The sequence below is a fragment of the Triticum dicoccoides genome, chromosome 7A (assembly GCF_002162155.2).
Source record: "Triticum dicoccoides isolate Atlit2015 ecotype Zavitan chromosome 7A, WEW_v2.0, whole genome shotgun sequence".
Lineage (NCBI taxonomy): Eukaryota > Viridiplantae > Streptophyta > Magnoliopsida > Poales > Poaceae > Triticum > Triticum dicoccoides.
In genome coordinates, this window is record NC_041392.1 from 143,439,143 (window position 1) to 143,450,749 (window position 11,607).

General features: G+C 43.2%; 1 protein-coding gene across 2 annotated transcripts; it reads right to left on the reverse strand.

The window, feature by feature from the left end:
* Positions 1-2,786: 2,786 nt before the first annotated feature.
* Positions 2,787-7,209, reverse strand: LOC119330262 (oxidation resistance protein 1-like). Of its 2 annotated transcripts, none has more exons than XM_037603370.1 (8): positions 6,804-7,209; positions 5,429-5,925; positions 5,269-5,341; positions 4,101-4,181; positions 3,947-4,010; positions 3,545-3,632; positions 3,259-3,343; positions 2,787-3,167 (listed from the first exon to the last, which is right to left on the reverse strand). In XM_037603370.1, exons 1-8 carry the CDS (start codon positions 6,915-6,917, stop codon positions 3,084-3,086), a joined length of 1,086 nt encoding a protein of 361 aa, XP_037459267.1. In that variant the 5' UTR covers positions 6,918-7,209; the 3' UTR covers positions 2,787-3,083. The 2 variants fall into 2 exon arrangements, 1 of the variants encoding a protein (XP_037459267.1); XR_005159982.1 differs by having other exon boundaries at positions 3,112-3,167; positions 3,555-3,632.
* Positions 7,210-11,607: the final 4,398 nt, after the last annotated feature.

Below are 11,607 nucleotides of genomic sequence, written 5' to 3' on the forward strand. Positions count from 1 at the left end.
CGCCCCCAGGCGCCGAAATTGGCCCACTTTGCAGCCCAATTTCGACGAATAAAGGGCTCATATGGGCGAGAATAGGCCCATATTCGGCGTGGTTTCGCCGTGTCTCGGTATTCAATTATCAACACAATTATTTCTTATCACATATTTCATCACAGAAAAATCAAATACTTCAACAAAATAGTACAACAACAAATAGTTCAATACAAATTATATAGTTCAACAAATAAAAACTCGTATTTCATCACGCGGCGTCCCCCTTGAGCCTCCATAGGTGCTCAATCAGATCTTTCTGCAGTTGATGATGCACCTGTGGGTCTCGGATCTCCTGACGCATACTGAGATAGGCAGTCCAAGTTGCCGGTAGCTGGTGATCAACTTCGGCTAGAGGATCCTGCCTGTAGTATGGTTCAGTGTCAAACATTGGGTCTTCTTGCTCGCTCTCGATGATCATGTTGTGCAAGATGACACAGCAAGTCATAATCTCCCACATTTGATCTTTGGACCAGGTCTGAGCGGGGTACCGAACAACAGCGAATCGAGATTGGAGCACACCAAATGCCCGCTCGACATCCTTCCTGCAAGCCTCCTGAACTTTCGCAAACCAGGCGTTCTTGCCTCCTGCCGCAGGGTTTGAGATCGTCTTCATAAATGTCGACCATCTTGGATAGATGCCATCTGCTAGGTAGTACCCCTTGTTGTATTGGTGCCCATTGATCTCGAAGTTCACCAGAGGAGAATGGCCCTCAACGAGCTTGGCAAAAACAGGAGAGCACTGCAGCACGTTGATGTCATTGTGAGTTCCTGGCATACCAAAGAAGGAGTGCCAAATCCAAAGGTCCTGTGTGGCTACCGCCTCAAGCACCATACTGCAACCGCCTTTGGCGCCTTTGTACATCCCCTGCCAACCAAATGGGCAATTCTTCCATTTCCAATGCATGCAATCGATGCTTCCAAGCATCCCAGGAAATCCTCTTGCTGCATTCTGGGCTAGGATCCAAGCAGTGTCTTCCGCATTGGGTGTTCTCAAGTATTGTGGCCCAAACACTGCCACCGCTGCCCGACAGTACTTGTAGAAACACTCTATGCTGGTGGACTCGGCCATGTGCCCATAGTCGTCGAGTGAATCATTGGGAGCTCCATATGCAAGCATCCTCATCGCTGTCGTGCACTTCTGGATGGAGGTGAATCCAAGAGCGCCAGTGCAATCCATCTTGCACTTGAAGTAGTTGTCGAACTCTCGGATGGAATTCACAATCCTGAGGAAGAGCTTTCGGCTCATCCGATAACGGCGCCGAAATGTTCTCTCGCCATGAAGTGGAGCATCGGCGAAGTAGTCGGAGTAGAGCATGCAGTAGCCTTGGAGACGATGCCGGTTCTTTGCTTTCATCCGCCCCGGCGCCGAGCCACCTCGCCGCGGCTTTTCATTGCTCGCCAGCAGCTGGCCGAGGGCGGCGAGCACCATGAGATGCTCTTCTTCCTGGACGTCGGCCGCGGCTTCCTTCTCCAGCAGCGCGGCGAGCTCTTCCTCCTCATCCGAGTCCATCGCCGAGGCAGGCAAAACGCCGAACACCTTGCGCTCGGTGGGCGTGTACTCGCCGTTAAACCGCGCCTCCGCGGCCGAAAACGGCGGCCGGAAACGCCCAACTGTTGTGGGAGGGGCTGCCGCGGCGAAGCTCTGCTATTTTTCGGCGGGGAATGGCTATCTAGCGGAGTAGGGCGGCGGCCGTTGCCGGGATATAGCTAGTGATGGCCGAGGGCGCGGGGGGTGCGAGGCGAGTCGGGGGAAGAAAACCTTGACTTTTCCCCTGTCGGTGTGGGCCAGGCGTGCTTTTCCCTAGCGCCGGAGCCCCCAACTGCTCCCAGCGCGCCGGGTTCGACCTGTGACCGCCGGGCAGAAAAAAGGTCTGAACCGGCGATTTTCGGCGTCTTGGGGGCGCGACTGGGCCGTTTTTTCGACGCAGACGCCGAAAAAGTGGCCTGGGGGGCCCTGTTGGGGGCGTGGCTGGAGATGCCCTAAGCGCTCTGCCCGGCGGAAGAGAAACACTACTTTTTTCTACTCTACACTTGAGCTAAGCGCTCTACCCTACACTTGAGCTAAGCGCTCTGCGCGGCGAAAAAGAAACACTACTTTTTTCTACTCGCTTCGATCCATATTAATTGTTGCTGATTTAATATGTACTAAATTGGTGACAATTAATATGAATCGGACAAAGTAGTAGAGATTGAATCACCCAAAGTTTCTATAAAAATTACCAAGCAACTCTATTCTACTGATGGTCCTTTTCAACAATTCTTCCGATGGTCACTAAAAATAGTTTTTTCCTTCTAAAAAACACACAAAACAAGGATGCGAGAAACAGTTTTGAAAACAACCAGTATCAGCTTGCCGTGTGCTCTCATAGAGGTCACTTGAACACCAAAGATGATAAAAATTACAATCAGGTTGATGGACCACCTAGCGATGAATACAAGCACTGAAGCAAGGCGAGGTCCTCTGCACCTCCCGCCGGCAGGGGCGGACTCGGCCCCTCCGCACCTTCACGGCCCAAAGGCAATCTTAGGCGGCGGCGCCAACGGGAGGAGGAAAACTTTGAAGTTTCGCAATGCCATCTCCCTCCTTCCTGTTGGGCCACATCAATTGTCGATTTTCTAGATGTCATCTTCCTCCTCCTTCCTTTCCTCAAGCAAACAGGTGGAGGTGTTCAGAACAAAGTAAATCAAATGATATACTATATTTCCCATTATTGTTCTCAGAAGGATTGCACTAGGTGTGCATTCTCATATGATATTGGCACGGCAATTCAAATGCATTATTGGTAAGATAAGCGGAACATGGGGAATGTATACTGGTACATATCTAAATGCTTAGAATTCAAGTACACTACTATATTTACAAGCACGATCAGGAAGTTGCGCTCTTGTTTCACCTCCATAGATCCACAAGCGAACTAGTTTTCCTACATACCTTTTACTTTACGACTTCCAGTGAGACTCTAACGAGGCCTATATACTTACAAAACTGTACAAGCCATCAGAATAACACCTGGCATCAAGTCTCAACGGTTCCGAAAAGTTGTGAACAGTCACAAATTCCAAATTCCAGGTTTCTCCGTGCGGCAGACGGTGAGCATCTCATCATACTTGGAAGCATTGACGAAGCCCCACAGCTGCGCCGGAAAACATTGTTACTCTCAAGTTTCATCATGAGGAAACAGGGATGCTGAGAATCAATCGATATGCATAGTATTGATCATGTACCTCAACATGTTTAACTTCAAAGTCCTGGGAAAGTGACAGGCATGGGTTGTTAAACGTTTCTGAGGTGGAACTTGAACCATTCAGGCTGCACAGATCAAACAGCAAAAGTGAACATGTGACTCACTTGATCAACAAGATGTTAAGCTGATGACACTTGCAAAGAAGGGTGTAAAAAGTAAAAACACATGCTTGTGGCTAAAGTTGGCACACGGACACATTAACATGAGAACGAAATAAAATTTATGTGTGACAAGGTGGAAAGATAGGTCAGAGATTAGTAGATTACAGGTCTTCACCAAGATAAAGTGCAAAGTGACCACCACCTCCCATTGCCAAATACTCAGGGGAGCAAAACGTGAAATAGTTATTAGCACCTGCAATTGGAAAATTTTAACCGTAATCCTAAGGAAGCAAGAAAATTAGGAGCACAAAACTGATATTTACTTCTAGAAATACGGGGGTCCCCACAAGAAGGCAATAAAGTTATCACAACATTTTCTCTGAAGAAACATCAATTACTATAGGATCTACAACAACATATAAAAATGTATTAATCTTCTGATCTTCTGATCTTCTGTAAAGGCACATCTCATGGTTTGTACTGGTTGTTATAAAGGTGGAAACTAATGCAGAAAGGAGTGTATTTCTCTTATGCAATGCAAATCCTGTCAAAGTAAAAGAGAAGTACCTGTTTGACGATATACAACAGGGCGACCAGCTACATTGGTGAACACGAAGCAATTCTTGGTCCCCTGAAAGATGGCGTAAACACAATCAGTGTAACCCTGTAAGGTAGAATACACATCGAAGAAACACCATAAGAATATGTGTGGAAATGAAACCTGATACTTCCTTTGCATGATCGGCCGCAGAGGGGCCTCTACCAAACCACCAAAAACTGCTCCCTTTTTATCCCCAATTATCTGTCAAAGCACAAATTAGGAGATGGAAGTGAGCAACTAAACTATACAAAAATCAAGAAAAGCATTGTTCTAACCAAAACAAAAACAGTACCTACAGTACTGTGTATACAGTAATTTCTATAGCTGTGTTCAAAAAAGTAATTTCTGTAGCTCAAGCCCCCAGGATTGCAGTGTCTAAGGACGAAATCAAACAGAGACAAAAGAGTGGAATTGTTTGCTTAGAAAGTTAGAAGCTAAAATATATATGTAAACATATCATCTTTTCTTATGGTGATGCATGCAGCAACTTAACTTACTGACCTCAATACTGCTCACAAACAAATTGGAACTAGACATCAGAAGCTAAAAATATATATGTAAACATATCATCTTTTCTTCTGGTAATCCATGCACTGCTCATAAATAAATTGGAACTAGACAGTGAGCTTCCCTTGTGTTCACGACTGCATGATGTTTAGTTTTCAAACAACCTGTTCCTTCACTCCAGGGAATTACGTAGACAGAAATTCGGAAATTGTATAACAACAATGTAATATCACCAAAGTCAACGAAATTTTAAGATGCATGTATGCAGTGGCGGAGCCAGAAAAAATGGGTCAAGGGGGCCGAGAGCTGTTAAAACATGTTGGAGAGGGCCAAACAGGAGGAAAATACACTTTTAACAGCAAATAATGACTGATTTTACACTGTTTATCATCAAAGTAGCAAATATCTGACGTTAGGGGGGCCAGGGCCCCTGCTGGTCCCCCCTGTTTACGCCACTGCATGTATGATCCAGGTTCGTATAGAACATGGTGGAAGGTGTGGGACGCAACCAAAGCAAGTTTGGTGCTTAGATCCTAGGACCAAAGACATATTGTCGGGAAAATTTTATATGCACCAGTAAAATGAAGTCATTAGCACGTCCTGAAACTTCTAATAGAATAGCTTAGGAATGCGAAATTAATTGGGTGAATGAAGAAGGTTATATAAACTTGCCAGTGCTACTTGGCAAGCATGTATCTTTCGATACTATATTCAGATGACATTATATTGCAAATGAGGGCATGAAAATGGAAGATATACAAAAGCATTGTATGCAGCATACCAGAAGTGAATCACCAGAGCAAAGCATGCTCCTTCTGTACAGAGTACATAGAGATACCCCGTGCCTCCAGGTACTGGACAATTTATGAAATAGACATCAGATAATCAATTGCATCCACAAAATGATAATAATCACTACATATTTGGATTCAAACGATAACCTGTAAACCAGCATCCAGTTCTTTCCTTGAACAAGAACAGGAAGAGATGGATAAAGAACATTTCGCATCATTTCTGATAAAAGCATTGATGGTTCAGACATAGGTGGCAACTTATGATTTGAAGCAGACCCCCTTGATACCTTCAGAGCGAAACCGGACGACATTGACTCTATTTGATTTGCTATTTCATTATTAACGATGTGGCCGGATTTTTGTCTGAAACCACCAAGTCTACCTGCCTTGTTAATAATCTTTCCAATGGAATGCTTGCCTCTACTAAGCAACCCCTTCCTTTCCTTGATACCCCTCCCAACAGGTGTTAAAGTTGGGTATTCCATATCCAGATCCTGCTCAGGTATGATCTCCATTGAATCATTGCTAGAACTTGATGCAGACATAAATGACATCAGAAATGCTCGAAACGAAGATGTGTCGGGGCCATTAGGGATTTCAGGTTCTTCATCACCATAAAGATTTTCCTGCCCTTCAGTGGCCTCCTACAAGATAGATATGAACTTTAAGCTTCTAGCCCAAGCATGATCAATAAAATGATCAGTACATGCCGTTGTAGTTGCCAATTGCCCCTAAACAAGTTATCATGAATGTCACTTCAGTTTCTTTTCTTTCACAAAACTACCATAGAAACAGGGACTCAATGACTTATGGCTAGTGAATGTGCACTAGCGTGAGGTCCTGGTAGGTGAAACCATCCACTCTCCAACCACAAAAAATAAAGGGTTGCAGCAGCAGCGATGGGCAACAATGATATTTCCATCTGAAACTTTGCCTTTGGCACTTGACAAATTGCCATTAGCGAGTCGTGCATCTCAACAGAAAGGGGAAATAATTGTAAACCCCGCAAACCAAACATCATATCACCCTAAATTTAGATATTAAACTAAGTAACCTTTCTTGTCAAGGTTCTCCAAAGTCCAAATACACACATGAGAACTGGAATAGGCACCAATTCATCAGTCGAAACTACCTATTGGTTGGTCAATCGCACAATACCCCTCTAGTTTGCTTGTACAGCTCTACTCCAAAGTCCAAACTGATCTCCATGCTCCCGCTCCCACAGTTTATATTTGACCGATAGCGGCCTTAAAACATTCAGATATCAATAATCATCATCCCAGTACAGGGCCAGCCATCTCAATTAGCAGCGCAACAGCAAAAGGATGCCATAAACCACTAGGATTGCGCACCGCGTAGTCCAGAGACATACAGACATATGATCACCAGCCGCAAGCCATGCATCCTAGGAGTTGGCCGATCGAGCGGATTACGAGGCACAGGCCCGGAAATGGAGACGAGCGCTTGGGTCGGGTGTACGCCAAGGCGAAACGTACGGAGGGGAAGGGAGGGGAACGCTCACGGGGAGGTGGGAGGAGCGCTCCCGCTCGTGGCCGGAGACGGGGTTGAGGATGACGGTGGCGAGGTCGGAGACGAGGTGCGCCGCCTTGCCGCCCAGCGACGGCAGGTACCCCATCTCTCCGCGACACGCGCGCGTCCTTGTGGCGCTGTCGAGAGCCTAGGGGCCGGGCGAGGAGGTCAGCATGGGCGGGCCCGTCCTCGTCCTCTTCCTCTTCCGGGCGCTGGTCGCTGGGATCGGGAGCGAGTGGCTCTGCGGAGGTCGAGGCGGCGTCGGAGGCGGGGGCGAGACCGCGAGAGGAGTGAGGCGGGCAGGAGGAGGGGGGAGGGGAGCGGCGCGTGGCGGAGAGCGGAGTGGATTTGGGGGAGAGGAGGACACGTGAGGCGAGGTGCTCCGTCTCGTTTGCTCTCTCGGCTCGGCCGCGGTTGCCAGTGCCACGCGGCATGGCGGGGACGGGGAGGGCGCTGCGCGGTTGCGGGCTGGCGGCGCCGTGCGGGGCCGGGAAGTGGAAGAAGACTCGGTCGGCCTGGCCCATAACTCCATAAGGCGAACCCAAAAAAACAACGTGCCACTTTGTTTTTGAACGAAATCACTAATTAAGAAGTATTTGTCGCAAAAAAACAACCTGAGAGTTTTCCTTTTTCATAGATCCATTTATTCAAAACGTTTTATTTCTTAAACCGTGCGTCCAAATCTCAAACATTTTCAATATTGGATTCCTCGCGTCGAGATCTTCAAAACTAGATCCCAATGTTGATAGGTTTTTACCAAAAAAAAATTATGAAAAAACCAAACCGGGAGCATGATTTTTTCCCTTTTCGAAAGAGGCACGCCCGTACCTCTCACGAAATCACAACCGTGCCTCTCGCAGAAACAAAACCGTGACTCTCGCGGGAAAAAAAAGAGAAAATGCGTTTTTTTTCATTCCCGAGGAGGCACGGCCGTGATTCTCGTGAAAGCACAATCGTGGCTCTTGCGAAAGCAAAATCGTGACTCTCGCAAAAGGAAAAAAACAAAAAACGCGTTTTTTCCCTTTCCTAGAGGCACAACCGTGACTCTCGTGAAAGCACAATCATGCTTCTCACGGAAGCAAAACCGTGACTCTGGCGAAAGAAAAAAAATAGAGAACGCGTTTTTTTCGTTTCCGAGAAAGCAAAACTGTGACTCTCGTGAAAGAAAAAAAAATAGAAAACGCATTTTTTTGTTTCCGAGAGGCACGGCCGTGACTCTCGCGAAAGCACACCCGCGCCTCTTGCGAAAGCAAAATCGTAACTCTGCGAAAGAAAAAAAACAGAAACTTTTTTTTTTTCATTTTCGAGAGGTACGGCCGTGACTCTCGTGAAAGCAAAATTGTGTCTCTCGCGGAAGCAAAACCATGACTCTCACGAAAGGGAAAAAAGAAAACACGTTTTTTCATGAAAAATAATTTTTTTTTCAAAATTTTTTTGATTGAAAAGCTAAAGAAGGCCAATGGAAACCAAAATGTCAAAAAACCGAAAAAAAACCATTTTAAAAGCCGAAAACACGTGCGAAAAAATTAAAAATAAAATTCGAAGGGAGCGCCCAGAGCGCGACACGTGAAGAATGACTGAGAGCACGCCAAGTGGCGCTGATCGTTGCGAGGCTCCCGAAAAAACGCTCGTTAACTAGTTGCTCTTATTTTTGAACACTTACCTCAAAAATAAATAACGTTGTTTTTGAACGTCAATATCTGACGACCCTTCCCGGAGCTCTTGTACGGCCAGAGCAACTTTTTTTTACAACTTACAGAAAGAGCAATTAATTGAGGAGTACTCCTTCGAAAGCCCTCACAAGGGTTGCTTGGTGTGGGTTGGAAGCGCATCACTTGGCGCATTCTCAGCCGTCGCCACGTGTCGTGCTCAGGGGCGGAGCTATGTACAACTAGCCAGTGTCACTGGCACCGGGTCGAGTTTACACTTGCTTAATATAATCCATTTTTTTAGTGTGTAGGTGATTGATTGTTTGACATGTAGGTATGTGTTCTTCTATCTGGATACCGGGTAATTTTCAGTCTGGATCCATCCCTGGCCGTGCTCTGGGCGCTCCCTCAAAATTTACTCTTTTTTTATGTATTTTGAACTTTTCAGATGATTTTTTTTGGCTTTTTGGTCTTCCCTTGTTTTGGATTAAGAAAATACGTTTTTCTCCTTTCACGAGAGGCACCGATTTACTTCTCATAGAGCCATGGATTCGCTTCCACAAGAGGCAAAACATGTGCCTCTTCGAAAGGGAGAAAAAGTGCTCTCGCTTCAGTTTTTTCGTGAAAAAAATTCGCCAAAACCTATCACACATGGATCCAATTTTAAAGATTTTGACGCAAAGAATTCAACAGTAAAAACAGTTCGATATTTGGACACAAGGTTTAAGAGAAAGCATTTCGAATAAAGAAACTACGAAAAAAGAGAAAACTCTCATCACTTTGTCACAACCTGACAAGGCGGGAGTGATCTTGCAACGATTTCGGCGTTTCAGGCGCCGTTGAACGCCTTGGCGCCCACACTTCCTGCTTGTGGGCCGGCCCAAGAAGAAGGCCAGCGCTTGCCTGGTTTCTTCGTCGCTCGATGGCGTTCATCAATCGCGGTTAACCAATGGTCAACCATAAACTTTAAAAAATAGAAATAGAAAAAAATCGTGAAAAAAAATCAAAAATGACCACAGAAAAAAATTCACAAACTTTGAAGGTTCACGAATTAATAAAAAGTTTATCAATTTTGGAAAAAACAAGTCATCGAATTTTAAAGAAAGTCATTGATTCTGAAAAATCTCATTGAATTGAAACAAGTTCATTGAGTTTGAAAAAAGTTCATCAATTTTCAAAAACAATCACCAATTTTTTTAAAAATATTTTGAAAAACATTCATCCAATTTAAAAAAACATCTATTTTAAGAAAAGCGCACACATTTAAAAAAAAAGAAAAAAGAAAACATAGAAGACATAGCGGGCATTTCATGTACGTATAAATGAAAGAAAGGAAGATAATATGAACCAGTGACAAGTTGGCCTAGTGGTTGGTGCAGTTCCCTTGCAACAATGAGATCTCAAGTTCAAGCCTTTTCGCACGCACGTAAGCCTTCAAAAAAGGGACCTAAAAAAGCTCATTTTCATGAGACAGTACTAACATCCTTTAAAACTGGATTTTCTCCAAAACAACATATAAAAATGCCATCACATAAACAAAATGCCGTCATAATCAAAATTGATCATGTAGCGTACTTTACTAAAATGCCATCATATAAACTCGTATATAATAAAGTTTTGAGAAAATGTATAAAAGGAAAATGGCATGATCAAGATAATAGAAATGACATGAGACTGGGAAATAAAAATGCCACATTAAAAAAATCAAAATTGCCATGTCCTATATTTTCTTTATCGGAAACAAAGAAAACACACAAAAAAGAAACATTACATGATTTAGAAAAACTAAAAGTACCATGCAATTTTTTTACCATGCTATAGATTAAAAAGATCGTGCTCTTAATAAAAAAAAAGGTCACGCTCTTAATGATAAGAATGCTATATTCTTATTGACAAAAAATGCCATGCTCTTTAAAAATAAAAACTGTCGTGTTCTACAGAAAAAATGCCATGCTCTTTATAATAAAAGTGCCACACTCTTTATAATGAAAAGGCCATGCTCTTATATTAAAAAAAAGTCATGCTCTTTATAATGAAATGTCATGCTCTTTAAAATAAAAGTGCCATGCACTTTATAATGAAAATGTCATGCTATTAGTAAAAGAAAAGGCCATGCTCTTAAAGATATAAAAAAAATCCATGCTCTTTAAAATAAAATTGACATGCTTGTACAAAAAAGATGACATGCTCTTTATAATAATTTTTTTACCATGCTTGGAAAAACAAAATGCCACGCTCTTTACAAATAAAAGTGGCATGCCCTTAATAACGAAGATGACATGCGCTTGATAACAGAAAATTCCATGCTCTTGAAAGAATGTCATGGTATACACACTATAAATGCCATGCCACTTCGCACAAAAAATGCCATGTGATCAATACAAAATGCTATAAAGAAAGCCATGTTTAACTAAACGAAAACTGCCATGTGTTGAGTTTTCCATATGAGTTTTCAGAGATTTGCCATGCCACGTTGCACGTAAGTGCCATGTATTTTAGAAAAAAAAACATATTAATAGGGCCAATGGATTGCTATCATTTCTGGCATTGTTTGGTAGCACTGGAAGTACTCCCTCCTTTTCTATTCACTCTACATATCAGCTTTGATTGAAGTCAAACTTTATAAAATTTGATTAAGTTTGTAGAAAACAATATGAAAATTTACAGTATCAAATTTATATGATGTGAAAATATATGCAATGATGAATCCAATGATATATATTTGGTGGTATATATGTCAATTTTTTTTACAAACTTGTTGAAAGTATTTTACACAAACCTATACGGAGTAAATAAAAATAGAGGGTGTACTAGCTAGAGCACAGAAAAGCTGCCAGGTAAAATGAACATGGCATGCAAAAAAATACGAACCATTCTGGGGCAAAAAAGCACTAGCTAGAGCACCAGCGAGACAAAATGAACACAAAATGCCATACAATCAGACAAAAAAAGAGCTTAAAAAATGTATCAAAATGAATATGTCGAAAAATCATGACTGAACTACGAAACAGTGTGGCAACTACATGAAAATGCACACAAGGTAAACTCTGATCGTGGCAGTTTTGACATTGAATTGCCCATGGCATTTTCTATCCGTTGTTTTAATTCTACACGGCAATTTCTTCATAGTTCCCTGAATTTTATATG

What these genes read in the sequence shown, in the direction of transcription:
- LOC119330262 (XM_037603370.1), bottom strand. Translation starts at nt 6,917, where the DNA reads ATGGGGTACCTGCCGTCGCTGGGCGGCAAGGCGGCGCACCTCGTCTCC. An exon ending in AACTGGATGCTGGTTTACAG is followed by an intron (nt 5,342 to 5,428) that starts GTTATCGTTTGA and finishes TAAATTGTCCAG; the next exon opens with TACCTGGAGGCACGGGGTAT. An exon ending in GCTCTGGTGATTCACTTCTG is followed by an intron (nt 4,182 to 5,268) that starts GTATGCTGCATA and finishes GTGCTTTGACAG; the next exon opens with ATAATTGGGGATAAAAAGGG.